The following is a 20,559-nucleotide window of genomic DNA, read 5'->3' as shown; positions in this document are numbered from 1 at the left end:
TGGGTTCTTTCATTTTAAGATGTATTGTGATCATTTACTGCCATAGTTATCTATGTTTTTAGGGCTGTACAGACCAGGGAAATTACTTCTGCAACTGTGTGGAAGACAAATTATGAAGATATCCCCAACTAGAAAGGCAAAAAAACCATCCATCATGCCATCCTCTTCCTCCTTTGTACATGGCAGGCTCTATGGCGACAAGTGACATTTTAATTCGCAGAATGAGTTTATGATTCTCTGTGAGGAGCCAGCTGTGCAGCATGATAATCTCTTGAAATAAATGGGACTCTGGGAGGGAGCACACTTGGGAATGTGTTCCAGTTTTAGTGTTACCACCAAGCACTTAAAAAATCTGAAACCGACTTTCTCTGGTTAGTTATCAATATTTCACAGTGAGGTGTTGTGTGTGTGAGGGGGCCAGGCATAAACTTCAACAAGTTACACATTTAACAGGAATGAAGCAAACAGGAAAAAAACCCTGGAGAAAAGCACTCTGACTAAAACGAAACAATGTTACAGCAGTTTAAAAAAAAAGAAAAGGTGCAGCATCTAGGCCATCTATGATCTTTCCTATTAAGCACCGTCTGTGCTTCACACACCTCCCTCCAACATTGCAGTCTAGACACGAGCTCCATCCTGGGAGCAAGTACAAAGTTGGGAGGCCAGTTTTCTAATCTGTGGTACCCTCAAAGGAAAGAGCAGCATTTCTCCTCCCTAAATCTACTCCTGTATCTGTAATTTAGAGAGGCCAGGTTGGTTAGGTGAAGTTTCTAAAGGGGAACATGCACACTAAGGACACACAAAAAGGCAGAAGAAGCTGGAACAGGATGCTGACAAAATAGGAAGGAAGCTACAAGGCCCAGTAGTGACGGTGTGGTGTGGCCTCATCTCTCCAATATGGGGGAGAAATGCTCCAGTCAAATGTGAAAGGAAATGAACATTTAGACATGCCCAGAACTACCAAACCAGCAAGCAAGCAAACAGGAAAACAAAGCTCAACTATAGGGACTAAAACATATCAGTGTTGCCCAAAACTAGGGATTGAATTCAAAGGGGACAAAGGAATTCTGAGGAGTGATGAGAGTATTATTATCTTGGCTATGGTGATGGTTGCTACGAGTGTACATGTTTCTTAAAACACACATTTGTAAAAATTCATATAATTATATACTAATATAGCGTATGTATAATATACCTTAAAATTTAAAATAGAAGACCAAAAATGAATTGTATGTGAAGAATATGAAATATTTTAACTCAAGAACTTCTCTACCTCAAGCCAACTAGCTTCTAAATAACTAAGAAAATTGTAAATTTGAAATTAACCAGTTACTCAATAATTATATTTTAGATCAATTATTTTAATATAATTATATACTAAATGTATTAAGGGACAGTTTAAATAGAGAATGGTTAAATGAAAAAACAAGGGATAAGAAGAGCCCAGGGGAAAAACAATCTCATTATTTCCCTAAAAATAGTGTAAGAAAGCCTAGTTCTTAGGCCATAGTAAGAAGAAGCACCAGGAACCTGAGGTCATCTGTTGGTTAGACAGAAGAGATGTTTTGTTCCAATAAAGAATAAGTACCACTAGCACTTATGCCTACTGGCATTTCTTTTTGACACCTGGAAACAAAAGTAGGTGAAATGGTTTAATGTGAATAATAGTTGCTTCTCAATCAAATTCTACATAGGTCTACAGATTGCTCTTTTATTAAATGACTTTCATTACCCAAATTTAACCAGGTGAAATTATGCTGTGAGAACCGTTCAGTTAACCTTTAGAAATGAAGTCATTGCCTTTTGGTAGTAAAATCTGCATTTTATCATCAACTTGAAACATAATGTCATTGGCTTATTCTATAAGACTTCTGAAATATAATTTAGGTATAGAAACTGCAGATGATGCGTATCTGTGCTTCATATTAAAGGGGAGTAAGTATAGACATACATTGAATAAAGCAGGAAAAGCTTTAGCTTGACAGTCTTCAATCCTCTTCCTCTAATATGAAGATGAGGGAGGGCCAAGAGTGCTGAGTTATGTTTCCCTGAAGTCTGCCGGCTCATAATTAATCCAGTATCCGGAAAAAGTTCCCACAAATGAGCCCCATTTCTTTCAGTTTCCCTACTTCATCTCAAACTGTCCTTACCTTTTCTTATTTGTCCCCAGTCTTAATTTCTCAACAACACTACTGCAATGTTTACTTCAATTAATATTCATGGTTCTCATACTAGGACTCTATAAAGAAGAGTCCTCCCAGCAGATAGTGCACATCTTGAAGTTCCCACTGTTCACACTGACCTCTTACACAGGAGTGCCCCAGGCTTCCCTTCACCTAGCCCCTGGCCACACCCAGTTCTTTTTTAGTCTCATCTTTAAAAACAAAAAATAAAACAAAGAAACAACCTACTCACATTTCATAGGGATGTCTTATCTCTCTAAGGTCAGGGAAATAAACATATTGCTTTTATATTTCTATTCAGGAGATACTATCCTACAGAAGTTTGAATCAGTAAATAAACTACGTTCATTATCCATCAGCATAGCAATATATCATATTTTTAATATCAGTGAATGTTTTAGTTACTATGTAAAGGAAAGTTATTTAATAGGAAATAATGGTAACTACTCAAAAAATGGGCAAAAAGACATACCGATTTGTTTTGTGATTCAAAATATCAAGTCAAGAAAAATGTTTGCAAAGAGAGTTTAACGCACTGTGAAATATGATTTTCAATTATTTTCAGGTTATTCTCTAAAAGCATATACTTTATTCAAATTGTAAACATCCACTTTATGTCAAATAGACCATTAAATTGTAAGAAAATAACTCAAGGTAGCACTTCTTTGGGCTGGTAAAGATAACACAACCAACAGGGAAACCTAAAAAGGTAGCTGGATGCAACATTAACCCTTGGTGCTTTCCTAAGAATCAAACTTTGAATTTATAGAAAATACCATCTTCAGAAATGAGACATGAGAGTGACTTAAAAACAGTTTAGATATGTCACATCGCACTGAGAATATGCATACTGTTCATCAACCAGAGGCTGCAACTTTGGATATCAATTACAATGCTAACTTAGAGCTATGAAATACTCCTTTTCTTTAAAAGTTTCAGATCAATTTTATCACTTCCAATGTCTCTATAGGAAAAAGGTAAAAACTTATTATAGAACCAGAAAATGGCTTGAAAGATAATTAAAATAAAATGTGTAGAGTAGAGAATTTAAAAGATGGTCTGATGAAGCACACATTTTCATTTCATGGGCAAATCAAGAATTCAGGGGCAAGGAAATTGATGTCATGCAAAACCCTGACCCACTCCAGACAAGAATGCAACCTTTGAAAAGGAGAGGAGAAAAATGCCAGCAGGTAACTTACGACATAAAATTTAAAAAATTAAAATGAATGCTAATGAAGGTTAGATGGTACCAATGCAATTTTTTCCTAAGTATACTTCATCTGCAACTGGCTAAATATATGAATAAAAAACCCATGGAAATGAAGAATTGACCATTGTTTGAAAGTTCATTTGTGTAGGACCTACTAATATTGGTCCAACAAACTTTTAAAGTATTTTTATTGTATCTATTAAATGGAAGAAAGAGCTCTAACTATTGCAACATGGAGAAAAATGTTAATTATTATGGAAGAAATTTATTCATAAACAGAAGGTGTTCAATATTTTGAAGAATCTCAAAATGCATCAAATTAAAAACACAATTGCCAAAGCAGTATGGAGGTTCTTCAAAAGACTACACATAGAGCTCCCCTATGTCCCAGCAATTTCACTTTTGGGCATTTATCCAAACAATCACAAAAAAAGGCCATACCAAAGCTACCAGCACAACCATGTTTATCACAGCATTATTCACCATAGCTAAGATATGCAACCAACCCAGATGCCTGCCCCTCAGTAGATGAATGGATCAAGAAAATGTGGTACACATGCATACACACACACACACACAAAATGGAATTTATGTCTCCATCAGATCTATCAGAAAGAACAACACTGCCCCATTTGTTAGGGAATGCAAAGACTTGGAAAAAATTATATTAAGTGAAGTAAGCCAGGCCCAAAGAATAGGTCCCATGGTTTCCCTTATCTGCAATAACTAATATATGTCTAGGACACACAGAAAAAGTCAAAGGCTTTGTACACATGACCATATAAGATGATGCTAAGTGAAATGAAGCCCGATAGGGACACAAGAGGTTTTATCTTTGTTGCTATTGTCTTTAATGTACTTATAATATACTATGATTTTTTTTTTTTGTTTCTTTTGTATGTTCTTCCCCCATGGTATCACCCCTGTGTTCACTGTATTTGATTCCGGTGCCCTACATCATTTTTGTATATATGTATGTGTGTGTGTGTGTGTGTGTGTGTGTGTGTGTGTATATATATATATATATATATATATTTATTTATATTTATTTATTTATTTATTTATTAATAACTTGGGGAGGGGGAGGGAAATAACAAAATGATGAATTAAGGATACAGGTTTTTGTTTTTTTTTGGTGGGTCGTGGGGCTTGAACTCTGGGCCTGAGCGCTGTTCTGGGCCTTGAGCTCTTCAGCTCAAGGCTAGCGCTCTACCACTTGAGCTACAAGCGCCACTTCCTAAGGATACAGGTTGACCCAGTGTTACAATGGGATGTCCAAGACACTATGTTCAAAATGAACTTTACAACTTTGGGGGGCAGGGAAGAGTTGGGGAGGTGGGGAAGGAAGGGATAGTAGGGGAAAAACAAAGGAGAGGGTAACAATGCTCAAAGTGAATGTACTCATTACTCATGTAACTGTACAGTATCTTTACAATAAAAAAAATATATTAAAAAAAAGAGAAACCCCACAATTGCCAGGCACAGATGACTCACGGCTATAATCCTAGCTACTCAGTAGGCTGAGATCTGAGGCTCACAATTCAAAGCCAGGAAAATGTGTGAGACTCTTATTTCCAATTAGCTAGGAAAAAAGCTGAAAGTGGAGCAATGGCTCAGTGCTAGAGTACCAGCACTAAGCACAAAAGCTTAGGACAGTGTCCAGGTCCTGAGCTGAAGTCGCAGGAACACCCACCCCCACACCCAAAACAACAACAACAACAACAACAAGAACAAACCCATAATAATCTTACTCAAAAAAGACATAAACTGGGTGCTGGTGACTCATGCCTATAAACCTAGGTACTCAGGAGGCTGAGATCTGAGGATCAGTTTCAGCTGAAGCAGGAAAGCCCATGAGACCCTTTTCTGAAATTAATCACCCAAAAGGCTCGAAGGGGAGCTGAGGCTTAAGGGGTAGAGTGCTAGTTTGAACAAAAGAGCTCAAGGACAGTGCCTAGGCCCCAGGGACATGGACATGGACACACAGACACAGACACAGACACACAAAACACATAAATATAAAAGAAAATGTATGTCATTCTTTGGCATAGATTTCTATGTTATAAAATTGTTCTAAGAAAATAAACTACGATTGGCTAACAGTTGTTTTATAACATGACAAAACAACACAAGTAAATTAAAGCAATTATAAAACAACACATTATAGCATTCACTCATTTTTTTAAGCACTATGTGCCTGATGCTCTTCTAGTCACTGATGGCATAGTTAAGAATAAAACAGAAGGTCCCTCTCCTGAGCTTGCAATTCTCAAAACACAAAAGAATAGGAAGGTAAGAAGGAAAGGAGGGAGAGAGAGAGGGAGGGAAAGAGAGAATGAGAAAAAGAGAGAGAGAGAGAATGTGAAAGAGAGAAAATCAATATCCAATATCCCACTCTGTGAACAGATGCATTAGCATGGAAAACTTTCTGTTGGTAGTGTTGTAGATGATTTTTATTTTCTTCTTTTCCTTTACTTAAAGCCAAAAATTTTGGCAGAAAATTTGTGGAAGTAAAAAATATATTAAGTTCTTGTTTTGAAACAGGAAAATATGTTAACATTCAAGTCTGGTTCAGCGTTGCCCAGATAAATTACAAATTCCTTAGATCGGATAACTGTCCCTCTAGTTTTTCAGAGCCAATGTTTAACACTATTTATGATAAATTAGTTTTTTTAAACCATTTATATATATATTCCTATATATTATATAATCTGATATTCTATTGCTGTGTATTTTATATTCTTTTTTAAAGTACCATTCCTGGGGCTTGAACTCAGGGCCTGGATGCTGTTCCTGAGTTTTTTCCACACAAGGCTGGTGCTCTATCACTAGTAGTGATGACAGTGACAGTAGAGCCACAGCTCCACTATGGCTCTTTTTGCTAGTTAAGTGGAGACAAGAGTTTCATGGCCTTTCCTGCCTGGGCTGGCTTTGAACTGCAATCTCAGATTTTAGCCTCTTGTAGCTAGGATTATAAGGTATGAGTCACCAGGGTCTGACTTCTATTTTGTATTCTTGATGATGAACAGTCTATAAATTGATGTAGAACTATGTAGTTGGAAGCTGGTGTAGAAACTGCACCATCATTCAAACAAAAGGGGATCTCAGCACAATGCTTCATGATCCGATTACATCAACCTCATGATGCAGATGCTAGGGACCCCTGTCCCCACTACCCAACATATGATCTTTAACTTTTGGAGAAAGAAGTAGTCATTCTCCAAAGGAACAAAAGTTTAGTGTATATATATAATTCCAAGCCAAGAAAGTATGAAATAGACAAAGAAAACTCACACATTAGCATGATGTGAGAAATTTTAAAATATGTTTCTAGTAATATTGCAGCATGCTGTAAAAAGCCTCAGAGTCAGGCCCAGTAACCGATCTAATAAAGCATGCCCCAGGAGTCCACATGGATATGGGAAATATGTGATAAGAGGCTTAAACATCAGTGAAACCATCCCTTAAAAATTCTTCCTAAGGTGAAATGTAGAATTACCTCCATCCTCAGCCAGTAGCTTTACAATCTTGGTATGAGGTAACTTCAGGTGGGTATTGTACTGAGGATTTAGACTCTAAGTTGCTGGTCTATAAATGGGAAACCACAATGTGTGTGAGTGATGATAGAGAACTGAGATGAAGAACTCTTGTCACAATAAGAACTTAGTTCAGTCAAGGATCCCACATTACTGCCATTTCTTTCTCCATCAGTAAATACATAACTGTCAATGGTCTCAAGAGTACTTATACATTCAAAATTACACACCAATATGAACACTTACTAGAAATATAGACCTAGAGGAGACCATTTTGCCACTACTCCAGTTGGGATGGTAACTATTTTACACTCCATCCCACACAAACCCTAAAGCCAACTGAGAAATCCATAGCCAAACCATCCTGCACAGTTCTCAATCTCATCTTACCTAACTAACCTCCAAAGCAGAGTCAGGTCTTGTATGATGATGCTCTTCTCTTTTACATACCCAATTTTCCCCTAACACCTTGGGCATCAAACTTGAAAGTTTCTCTGGCTAGTGACCTCCACTCTCATCTATATATGATCACTTGGAGATAAAAGCCAAGTCTAGAGACTCTTCTCGCTGAATATGCTCTAGGCCAGTATGAATATTCACAGCCACATGTCCAACAGCCTTCAACTCACATTTGAAGCCTAAGCCACTTTTCTGGGCTATATACCATTTGAATCACTCATGGGATGGCTTAATTTTAAAACATTCAAAAATGACTCATGTTCCTTCTGAATCCATTCTGCTAGGGTTTTCCATACCAGAAAAAGGAGTTCCATCACCAACCAGCTACGTGTGCCAGATATTTACAATGCTGATGTATGACACCTAGTTTATTTTAACTTTCCTTCCTAGAACACTAATTAAATAAATCAGATAATTCTACCAGTCCACCAATCCCAGATCTCAAATTTATATTTCCATATTCAGTGCCACAAGTCTAGTTCCAGCCAGTGTCCCACTGATAGACCACCTAGAATTGTAGACTTTAGTATACACTCTCTTAGGACTCTACTTGCATAATCATATAACAAATTGTGTGTATCTTATAAACACTACATCTGTCCTATTTAATATTATATCCTCAATTCCCAGTCCTGTGTCTGGCATATAAAAAGCTCTCAATAAATACTTATTGTTTGATTATTCATTCACTGATTCAACAGGAGAATCCATTTTAAAAAAAGGCAGAGATGGCATATGTTCAATGTCAAATGAGAGATAAAGTGGTAGTAAAAGAGCTCATGAGAGGGAGCAGTATGATTTGGAACTGGAATTGGATAAGGAGTCTGAAATAGAAATACTACAGATGATGATGATAGCTATCGTTCACAGAGGACTTTCTGTGTGCTAGTCAGAATGCAAAGCAATTTAACAACAATCAACACACAAAGTGAACCAATGTTCTCTGTTAAGTTCTTATTATATCCACTGTACCGAATAGTGGTTCTGCTTTTTGGTAGTGGTAGCTGGGGACTGAAACCAGGGCCTTGCCTGTGCCAGGCAAGCACTCTGCCATGGAACTATATCCCCACTAATTCCAAATACTTGCATATATTAATTCATTCAAACACATTACATCTAAGGAGCTAAGTACCATTACCATACCCATTTTATAGATGGGAAAATGAAGGAACAGAGTGGTTAAATAATTTCCTCAAGATGACAAAGTAATAAGCAATAGAGCCATGATTTGAATTCCAGGGATCTGCTTTTAAAGTCCACGCTATCAAGTATGACTCCATATGATAAGATATACAAACTTTATCAGCCTGCCTATCTTTAGTTACTAACCAGCAGAGTTAATCTAGGGCTTTGAGACAGGGTTACTCCTCTGCCCCCATCTGCCCCTCCTGCTCATTCACCCTATTGGAACTCATTATCGGCAATTCAAACCTAAACTAGGCACTGAAGATAGATATAAAAAGACCCCTCTTATGCCGTTAGGAACTAGTGAGAAAAAAAAATCACTATACATGTATTAAACAAGTAGAGAATCTGCCAATCAATTTATCAATAGGTGTTAAGGGCCAGAGGTCCCTGTGGGAACTATGAATGAATGCATGAAGAATGAATATTGTCGGCAGGAAAAACATGGTGGTGTTATTGCTTAGTCGGAGTATGCTTGACTTTCTACAATAGCCCTGCCAAAAGACAGGAATGAGTACTTAAGGGTACTTAACTTACTCTTTCTGCTATCCTGGATCTGTTACCAAAACTATTTATATCTTACTGCTTTTGGTTAGCCTGTTATCTTCTTTTGGGACTGTGCCCTTCTAATCTGTTTCTATAAACTAGCTTCAGAATAATCTGACTATAAAAATAGAGGGTGGTGAAGACATCTTGGGTTTAGTCATATCTGTTGGTTAAACTCATTCCTCCCCCCATGGTAGTATTGAAATATTAATTATTTAATCTTAAAATATTAAGTATGTAATATCACTGCACAGGCATTATTCATCTGTTGTCCCACTTATCTGCTGGTTTGAACTGGCAAACAGGTGCAAACCCATGGGAATATGATTATGTAAATGCTTCAGAAGGGCAGTGATGTCTGTGAAAGAGAGACATGGAAGAGACATAGCTGAAGGAGGAGGAAAACATAGTCATAAGGGGAGAAGAATCCAAATTCCTAAAAGAAATTCTTCTCGACACTTGCTGATTAATGACAGAGATCAAATTCTTAATTTATGATCAGTGAATAGTAGAAGATGAATATGACACAAGAAGAAAGAAACTGCAAGCAAATATCAGAGCACTTTGTGGTAGTACACAGGTAGTAGTAGAACACCAGTCTTCAAAATTAGAAACCTTGATAACAGTTATGGTCTTAGGCAACTTCAATTCCAATATTATATCACCAAGCGTACAATTTCTTCCTAAAAATACCACTTCCTGAAGAACTGAGGCATTAAACCACTGGGCATTTCACAGCCACCCTGAGCCCCACTTCAAGAAGATTTGGATGTCAACACTGCAAGGTCTCCAAAATTTTGTATGGAATTCTGTAGGGAATATGTTGGAAGCATGCTAAATAAAAGCTTAAAATACAAGTTAGCAGAATGTCTATGTTAGTAAAATGACTTACTTTGAAATGTTTACATAAGCAATAGCCACAGGATAAAAATGAGTTCAATCCAGGGCTAAGTAGCATTATGATGGTGAAGTGGAGAGAGAGAGAGAGATTGGAGCTGGGACTGCTCAGAAATATTTCAGTTTTATCCTATCACTGGGCAACCACGGTATAGATCAGAAAATCTAATCACACAACTCAACCTGGTGATTGGGAGTGTTACCAACTGCCTTTAAAATACACTTACATTCATTTACCTAAGCCTATAATAGGCTCATTTAACAAAGTTAGATCCATGAAATAGAAATCACAGAGCAATATCCATATGTAGCCAAGAGAATAGAAAAGACAGAAGACCACAAAGCAGTGGTGGCAGTATCTTTGCTTACAGTCAATTCTCTTTATTCAGGGAAAAAAAGCTCTTGGACTCCTTCAAAATCCTTGCTCCTTTCTTTGAACCAAGGAAGAAAGGCTATTATATAGCTCAGTGCAGTGAAACAAGACCTAGGACTTTGTTGCTATGATGCTCTTCTGCATGCATTCCTATGTGTGAAATCACATTTAAACAAGGGATCAGAAGGGAACAAGAAAAAATAATTTTCTCACAGCAGAAGACTTCCTAAGAACAATTCATGTCAGTGATATATGAAGGTTACTGAACATATGGAAAGGAAGATGTTTTCATTATGAGAAGCAACAAATAAGCAGCTCTGTCTCTTAACTGTAACTTAGCATTTCCCCAGAGATGTTGGGGTACACCCAACAAAAGTCAGTTTGTACAGAGTCCCTTCAAAGTCCAAGTCTGTGGCTGCCTTACCTGATGTTTCCATGACAAAAGCGCTTCAGGTCAGTGAGTACCAGATGTGGTATCATGCCTATAAACCCAACAGTTGGGAGGCAAAGGCAGACACACTGTGAGTTCCAGACTAGCTTGGCTACAGGGCAAGATCCTGTCTCTTAAAACTAAGGGCTAGGTATGTAATTAAATAGTAGGGCACTTGTCTAATATTCCTGAAGCTCTAGATGTGATCTAAAGTGGGTGGAGGGGGACAGTCGAGTCCTCCCAGTAAACAAAATGGCAGACCAAGCAAGATGTAGGCATGAACCAGACATTACACAGATGAAAAAGACATAATCACTTAGGACTTCATTTTCATCTACTTGTTAGTTAAAGAAACAGATCCATAGGAGATTCTGAAGAATACATATGTCACTAGGAATGGTGAAGTAAATTTGCTACTTGAAAATATGCAGAGTTAAAATGTAAAATCTGAAACCATTTCTCTCATAGGGCAGAACTAACTGCATCTCTAACAGAGACTATTCTGCAGGACTCATTTGCATCACCATCACAGCCCTTCAGAAGTTCCTTCTCTTTACCAAGGTGCAAAACAGCCCAGGCAAAAATCAAAAGAGTAGAACTCCTATAATCACACACTCCCACAGGGCAAGACAGCCTCAGGCTCTCTACTGGAAGGACACCCAGTAATCATCTTGCCCATTCTAGTCTTCAAATATTTTTCTGAGTAACTCCTAACTAAATGAAGTCAGAGACACTGTCCTAAATTTGGTGTCCTACAGTGTACAAAGAACACCAAAGAAACAACAGCCAAAAAGTAGATTAAAATCTGTAAGAAGAACTTAAACACAATCACCACTGACTAAATGCTTAAATGCAATCTTGCTAAAGTTCCCATAGAAATCACAAATACTTTTACATTTAGAAAACTGTGAAACTTTTATAATTTGGGGAATTTGAAAGAGGGAGACTTAAAAAATACACACACAAATTATCCACATAAGACTTAGGTAGCTGAAAAGAATCTACAGACCAAACACCCCCCAAGTCCAATCCCGCCCCTCACCTCCACCCCGCCACCCCCGCCTCTCCTCTCAGCTCTCAATAAAGCAATGCTCTCCTTTCTACTATGAGAGCGAGAGCAAGTGGCTGACAGAAAGAGCCTTGGAACTTCTTCTGGCCTGGGAGAGGACTTCTAAGCTAGCTCTCACTGTGGTGTGATAGTCTGGGGCATGTTTTTGTGCTGAGAACTGGAATCAATTAGCTATATACTGAAGTCCAACTGGGGTCCAATGTTGTTTCAAAGGAGGAATAGAGTGAGCAATATCTTCTACTAGCTTCTAATATTAAAAACAACGTGGGCAACCAAATGAGGCAGAAACTGAAGAAAGCAACATGGAGAACTCTACATATTCCAACCACCATAAATCACAAATTCCTAATATTACACACAAAGATACAGGCCTGCTATGAAGGCACATGTTCCCATGAAAATTTCCCAAGGTAGCAAATGCAGAGCCTGGCATTAGATGCCAAGGTTATTGTCTGAAAGGAGAGCTCCTCGATATGTGATCCCTCCAGGTCACAGAGTTCACCCCCATCCCCCGCCCTTCCTCAGGCAGAACCACAGGTCTTGACCTTGAGCCATCTGTACAATAACTTAGACTGCAAAAGAAATAATTAGGACATGGTATGGGACTAAGAGAGAAAAAAAGAAAGAGCTATTGTAAAATAAAGCTCAAAGAAGGTGCATTTGTGGAAAGGCAGCCGAAAGGAACCTTAGCATCATGTAAGAAAAAGTCCAGAGTACACCAGAAAACATACAACAGAAACTGCAATTAACACAGACTGAACTTGCAGAATTCCTGGAAGAGTTGCTGCTTTTACATTCCTTGGACTTACGCAACAGACTACTTTTAACTCTTTTGATTAAAAAAAAAAAAATTCTTCTACCAAGGCTACATCCATGAGATAATGAGGAAAGATAACTGCCATAAAGGTCCCCAAAAGGAGGATGATCTGAGATATCTATTGCTGGGGAGAAGGGTAGTGTTCTTCAGGTGTAAGAATTCAACAAATCGTTTAAATAGGGATACAGGTGGACCCACTGCAACAATGGGACATACAAGTTGTTATGTCGAAAAACGAACTTTATAACTTTGGTGGGGGGGAGGGTAAGGATTGGGTGGGGGAGCAGGGGGAGGATGGGATGGGAAGGAGAAACAAAGGAGGAGGCTACAATGCTTGATAAGAAATGTACTCATTATCTTGCCCATGTAACTGTAACCCCTCTGTACAGTATTTTTACAAAAAAATAATATTAATAAAAAATTAAAAAAGAATTCAACAGAAAACCAGATGTGGAAGGAAAAGGTCAGGAAATGCTGCTCGAAAAAGAAGAGTCCACCTACTTCCTGTCTATTATCTTACAGGAACAGTTCTATGCTTTTATTTGCAAGTTAAAGCTGCACTGTCTTCTTAGTAAGTTTTCATTACTTGATTTACTTCATGAATAAAAGCAACTCAAAGTCTGACGCCCTAGAGCTAGCCCTTGGAACACTCCAAGGCACATTTTTAATAGTAATACTATGCATCTCCAACAAAATTAATCATGCAGAAGAGGTCAAAAAACAGTATGTAGCCAAGTCAGAAGGTGATATAAATGTCCAGCTGAGTACAGCATGTTCCACAAGTAAAGAATAGTGAATGAAATTAACAGATGAGTGGTCAGGACCACTTAATATGAAAAGACAGAAAATATTCAGAGAAATACAACCCCCTCCCCATTCTGGTTATCTCACCCTCCTTATGGCTTATAGAAATGTAACAGAAGAGGATGGTAGTATAGGCTCTATCTTTTTCTTCTGTTGTCAAACAGACAAGCAATCATAAATGCTTATGCACCAGTGCAGAAAGAACACAGACAAAAAGAGAGAAGAACTCAAATACACACACAAGGCCTCCTCATGCACATATGGAAGAGGAAGCAGAATGGGGGCAGGAAGTAATGTACATTCACAGTGTTGGCTGCCTTGAAGAGTGGAGAGCTCTCTTTCTCTCATTTCAGAACCAGAACTAATTTTTCTGATCTACCAGAACAACAGTTAGCCATGCACTGGCCTCATTTTATTTCCTGTTTTATACTCTGTATCTGCAGGAGATTGTAATTATTACAGAGCAGGCTATAGCAAAAAACAAAATAAACCTAAGATAAAGAACAGCCTTACATGCCACAGATACACAAAGCCCAACCTTTTTCTGTACTGAGACAGGATCAGGGAAAAACAAACCAATGTTCTATATAATGGAAACATGGATGTGTGAAGTGAAGCAGTCACCAGAGTACAGTCCTTCCAGTCAAACCAGATCTAGAACCAAGTCAGTCAAACTCATGGGCAGAATACTATAGAAAGGATAGCAATGGCTGGGATTTGTAAGACCCTAGTTTGCATACCTAGAACAATGAGAAAATGATGAAACTAGCCACTTCTTCAGGACCTAAATTACTGGCCTGGGCATACTTTTCTTAGTAGTTAACCTAAAATTAAGTATGATAGTATCAGAGGACCATGTTGTTCTAAAGTCTTAGACAAAGAAGGCATTCATCCAATTGGTGTATATACAGATATCTTATGTAAGACTCAACCTAATTTCAAACATGATCAGGATTAGTAAACAAAGGCTTGCTTATGGGATCACCTCAGTGGTCAGTGGTGCTCACCTTGTAAGGAATCAGTCAATCTCTCCTATGCCTGGATTACTTATTCCCTACTTTTCCCAAGTAGCCAAGTAGGTTCTTATCATTGGGAGCAAAAGCATTCTAATACACCCTGACCCTCATGCTGAAATAAGTTTGTAAATACAGGAGAAGCAAAGAAGAATGAGTGCAGACTGAACTCCTAAAGACAGAGGCAGTTAACACAAGGACAGAAGTGCAGGTTCATTCTTTGTCTCACCATTACGATATAACTTCCTTCATACTGCATGTTGTTTAGTGTGTTTAGGAGACAAAGTGTGTTATGTCCTCTTTTTCCCCAAGTATAGGCATGGGGTGGGAAGGAGGGTGGAGTGAGGTACTGTGTTCCAATAACAGTTCATAGTAAATTCATTTTGGCAGCATAGTGCATACATTGTCATCTCAAGAGAAACTTCCATTTATCATGACCTGCAGCTAAGAGGGGGAATCAATCTGGGGCAGTGGGGGAGCACAGCTAGAGATTTAAAAGAGATTAAGAAAGTTTTATGAAGCCATTATATAAGTGTATACTACATTGCCATCATTCCTGGTGTTTATTCTCCATCAGGCTATATGCTGTTTGCCCATATGACCCTGCATGCCTACCTGTCCCTCAGACAGCAAAATTGCCAGCATGCTCCAGGGAGCGGAAAAGCCATACATCTCACTTAAACAGCACAAGGGCACCCAATATACACTCATACTTAACACTGTGATGGAGAGACGGGAAGGTGAAAAGGGGGAAAAAGACAAACCTACTCTATTACAGAGGGCACAAAAAAATTGCAATCTTAGCTGAATAATTTGTGATTCAGGCAGACAAGGTCATACCTGACATCTATTTAAATTGAATAGCTTTTTCACTTCCAGTCTTCTACTTGCCCAAGCTTTCCTCTCTTATTTATGTGGTAACTGAGCAAAATTTAACTGGCATTTATTTTTAAATAACTTAAGAGCAAACCAATTCTCTAATAACCAGATAGAAGAGATTAAAAATAGGTATGATATTGAGCCACAGTGTAAGGGAGAGCTGGTGAGGTAGGAAGAATAATAATGACAAAATGAAGACAAGTTCACAAGATCCATTGCTGTCAAACACAAAAACCAAGGGTTAAAAAAGCACAAAGACCAGAAAGGCAGAGGGGGCCTAAGATTCAAAGGCAGCAATAAAGAGCTTGAGGATCCTGAACTCAGAGGTCCTGGGAAGAAATTCAGACAGACCCACCTCTACCTAACATTCTTTTCTAGGTCTTCTTCTCCCCACAGGTACAAAATCAGAGCAAGAACGTGAACCTGACTAACCAGAAGAGAACAACCTATCCCCCAAACTGTTTCCATCTGAAGCACAGGGAAGAGTGATAAAGTTTTAATTTATTTTAAATATATCTTTATTATTTTTTTCTTATAAAAATTATTTTCAAGGAGTTGTAGAGAGGAATTTCAACATGTGAGTTTATCAGTACAGTGCCACCTTGATTAATCTTGATGAATCCTCCCCTTCCATCATTCTTCCCCAATCCCTCCTAACCCCACTCATGCCCTCAGGGTTACCTGGTTCCATTTTCACATATGAACATTGAAGGTCATGAGTACACTGGTCACCCTTCTTCTCTCTATTTGACTCTCCCCCCCCCAAAAAAAATATATATATTTTTATTTTGAATTGACATACTATCCCAAGGTTTAATTCAGCTCTGAGAAAGTCCGAAAGTGTGGATTCTCTATGCGCTTTTTAATGGGGAGATGGTCTTTGAATATAAGCCCCCACTGTACTTTGTAAAATACAGACTTGTAACATTTTTTTCCCTGAAGCTAAGCAGCCCCCAATTGTCTTATGACTGCTCTAATATCTCTAGCAAAAGAACAATGTTAAAGAAAATACTGTCGAGAACACCATAGCATGTACCTATAGAAATTAGTAATATATGTATAAGAATAACTCAGCAGGGTAAGCCAGAGAGAAAATGGGCCAGATAGCATTGCACTGGGCATGTCACAGTTGTTAACAATGAGTCTCAGCAGACACTATACAGTCACCTGTGGCTCAAAGACCATTAGCAATAAGCTTCTAGACTTCTCAGGATTCTAAGCCACAATAAAAGCATATCAATACATCACACCCGCTTAATAGAGATCTTGACTTCTTGACTGAGGAAATCCATTTCATGTGACATAGGTGGTCTTGTTTAATCATCATCAGCACTAACTGGCTATAGAGAAAGAAAAGCTCACCAGATCCTATTGCCTGAAATAAACAGAGTATCAAGATACCCGAGCAAGGAGGAACGGCCAGACACATTTGCAGTAACAGAGCACCAGGAACTACAAAGAGTCGGCCAAGCCTGGTAACACAACATTAATGAGAAGCCATTACCCTCTAATTCATCACTGCTCTAGGTCAGGCTAAGCTCTAGCAGCATTTGTCTCTACTAGCATTTTCTTCTCCATGGCCAAGGCAAATACCCTGTTTGTACAGGCAAAGATTTCCTAGCCCCTTTTCCTTTAGCTCTCCAGATGATATTGCCCTCTATGCCCAGACACAATCTGATCTTCTTCATCACAGGTAGTGATGGGAAATGAAAAGACATCATAGGTATATTCCCCAGCCACCAGACTGAAATCAATACTGGTACTTGTCACTGTCCTGTTAGTGGAGTCATGATTATATTCTTAGTGCAGTTCCTAGCATGTAGTAGGTACTCACTAAATGCTGAAGACTATATCCACTCAACCAACAGAGACCTATTCATCCAAACAGATCTTCAATGTGGAAGGATAAGGTTTATTGCAGAATGTTCATTTGGGTGCTTAGAAGCATTTATGTCAATAATGCTTTGTTATAATCAATTGCTATTATCTCAAAAGATATTCATACATTTCTTCATTCTCTCCTTTTTGCAAGCAACCAGAGTCATTAGGAAATCACAATTAATTCTTAGACTTATTCTAAAACCTACAGTTGATCTTTACCATGAAGACAATCCATTCATGGTGAGAATTAAACAGGGATTTTAAAGAGCTAATTTTATTTCTATACAACTGGGAAGGAGTCTCTTCTAAAGTTCATAGTATAGAAAAAAATAAGAGACAATTCATTCTAGTATTTTGTAAAACATGGGTTTGTAACAAGAATTTAAAACATCTTTGCATAATATGAAAGAGAATCCCCATGAATGCCTAAGAAGATACTCTGGAAAAATTCAAATTCAGGGCCTGAAGAACAGCAAGCTACAGAAAACACAGAGGCTGAGGTCTTTTGTGAGTATTCACACATGCTCTGGGAGCCTCAGAGCCCCACTGCTGGATTTAGGGACAGTACTTACCCCAGAGATATCTGCAACACGGTGGATGGGCACTTCCTTCTTGCTGTGCAATCCCTTCCCATTCTTAATAGCTCTGTAAAGGAAGAAGAGAAAACTCAATTAAGACAGATAAAATACAAAAACAGAAGAGGGTGGGAAAAGAGGAGCTAAGCAAGGGTTATTAAAATGGTAGATGTCAATGTACAGGTCACAGTGTATGCTAGTAAGTAGCTACTCTGTGAGGAGCATTTGCTGGAGAAACAATGTCTAGCTGTTCTTCTCCTGAGCCCAGTTACCAGTACTTGGCTGCCAGTTTCTGTTAACAGTGTGCCTGGTAATCAGAGAGCTCCCTTACTTGTTTCCAAATTAAAGGCATTGTTCTGGGCACAAAAGAAGAATCAGTTGGAAGAGCACACTCCTAAGAAACAGAAGTAATAGTGTTTCTTTCAGCATTTAATCACATGAAACATTTTAAATGCAAAATATGGAGCTAGTGTTCCAATTCTAATGGAAATAAGTTCCTTCCAGGTAAAAAGATAAGTTGCCCTGAATGAAGCAATATTGTACAGAAAAGTCATTTAACAGTTGGAAAAAAAATTAGTAAACGCCTCATAACTGATATTAAGCCTCATTCCCAATCAGTTTCAGGTTGTAATAACAGAATTTAGCAGGGGGACTCTGGGCTCTGCCACACATTTGACCACATGTTGGTTTGCTCCAATTTTCTCCCTTTTATCTCCAAATCCTTTGAGTAGTAGCTTCAGGGACAGAAACATAAGCCTCACTGGGTATATGGTTACTGTGGGACAAGGAAGTACCACACTATAAAGTGGACTGGGAAATCGCTAGGGGCCTACACTATTAGACAAGGCTTTCCTGTGTACTATTGGCAATAAGAGGTAGCCTGTCATCAGTGGCTTACGTCTGTAATCCTGGCTCCTCAGGAGGCTGAGATCTGAGGACTGTGATTTGAATCCAGCCCAGGCAGAAAGTTTATGAGATTCTTATCTCTAATTAATCACCAAAAAAGCCGAAAGTGGTGCTGTGGCTCAAGTAGTAAAGTGCCAGTGTTGTGCAAAAGCAGCCTACGGACAGCACCCAGGCCCAGAGTTCAAGTCCCAAGACTGGCAAAAAAATAAAAAAAATAAAAAAATAAAAAAAATAAAATAGAAGGTTTAGGGGTTTCCCACCCCCCACACACAAGGAAGTGGCAAGAAAGATGCTAGAGTAGAGGGTCAGTGTGTGGGTCCTTGCTCAACCTAGTGACCACAGTTCTACCTTCTCCTTCACTCAGACCTACAATGAGGGGAATAAAACACACACACACACACACACACAACTGCTGGGTGTTGTGCAATACTAACTGACTGGCTATATTTCAGGTGTGCTTGGGCCTCTATCACCCACTGAACCACTGGGCCATTCCAGGAGATCTGTCATTCAACTCAACTAATTTGAAATGCTTTTGGTTCAGAAACAACAGGATTTCTTTACATCTAGTTGCTACTCTACAACGTTGGCAAGAACAGAATGAACAAGAACTAAAAATCATATTCTCTCACTCTATTCTGAAAGGCTAACCAAAATTAAGGTATTTCCCAAGTTCCTTGATCCCATTTAGAAAAGCAAACACCAAGTACTGGTGGCTCACCAGCTATAATCCTAGCTACTCAGGATGCCAGGATCCTCAGATCTTGGTTCAAAGCTAGCCTAGGCATTAAAGTAAGTAAGACTTATCTCCAACAGACCAGCAAAAAGCCAGAAGCAGAGGGTGGCTCAAGTGGTAAGGTACCAACCTTGAACAGTTAAAGCAAACAAGAGTGCAAAGTTTTGAGTTCAAAGCTTTGAGTACTGGCATAAAGAAAAAAGAATGAACAAATGAAAGAAAGAAAGAAAAGAAATAGCAAATAGACTACTTTCCTTCATGAGTACTCTATTACCATTCAGGATCCTGCTGAGGGGTACTGACTAGAGATCATTGTCAAGGTGTATCCCTGGCACATTTTGGCATTTGCAAACCAATAGAACAGAAGCTGAGATGGAAACCAATGGCTAGAAGCCATTCAATAGGCTCTCCTAGTTATGCTATGGTCAACTGGAAGGAGCAGCCTACAGAAAGCTGTAAGGGGAGGCAGACTGAGTTTTCTGTAGGTCTGCTGGGGCACCTTATCCTCTTCCAAAAATGAGAAGGAAAATAAATGGGTCTGTCCTCTGAACAGACAAGTTCATGTAAGAGCACTACAGAGCCCGTGGCTGTTCCTGCGGTGAAGAGGATCTCACACAGTAGAAGGAAAAGAGCCCAGGGCTTGAGCAGTAAGACAGAAAGGCAAGGCTCTCAAGGCAAAAGCCGTGAAGTACTAAACTACATTTCTGCTTTCTTTCTGGTATCTAAAGTAGCCCCCCCACTCCCATGTGGCCACCAGTAGCAGAGATCTTAAGACTAAGACTTATGGCTGAGGCTAACAAAACTAGAAAACATAGGCAATAATATATACATGTGACAGTAGAATTCTTTAAAGTTAAGTCTTAATATCTTTTTTTTCTTGTGAAAATACTGTACAGAGGGGTTACAATTACATGGGCAAGATAATGAGTACATTTCTTATCAAGCATTGTAGCCTCCTCCTTTGTTTCCCCTTCCCATCCCTTCCCATCCTCACCCCGCCCCCCCACCCAATCCTCCCCGCCCCCCCATCTTTTTTTTTAAAAGCATCTAATTTATG

The 20,559-nt window shown here is 38.8% G+C and overlaps 1 protein-coding gene across 1 annotated transcript in view; it reads right to left on the bottom strand.

Moving 5' to 3' along the window:
- Positions 1–20,559, bottom strand: part of Snd1 (staphylococcal nuclease and tudor domain containing 1) — a 446,310-nt gene that overhangs the window by 163,829 nt on the left and 261,922 nt on the right. The window contains exon 14 of the mRNA XM_069996698.1: positions 17,858–17,930. Within this exon, the coding sequence (XP_069852799.1) occupies positions 17,858–17,930 (73 nt within the window). The remainder of the gene's footprint in view (positions 1–17,857; positions 17,931–20,559) is intronic.

This window comes from Dipodomys merriami, unplaced genomic scaffold (genome assembly GCF_024711535.1).
Source record: "Dipodomys merriami isolate MVZ:Mamm:240054 unplaced genomic scaffold, mDipMer1.0.p SCAF_5, whole genome shotgun sequence".
Classification (NCBI taxonomy): domain Eukaryota; kingdom Metazoa; phylum Chordata; class Mammalia; order Rodentia; family Heteromyidae; genus Dipodomys; species Dipodomys merriami.
This window is presented reverse-complemented; position numbering and strand designations above follow the sequence as displayed.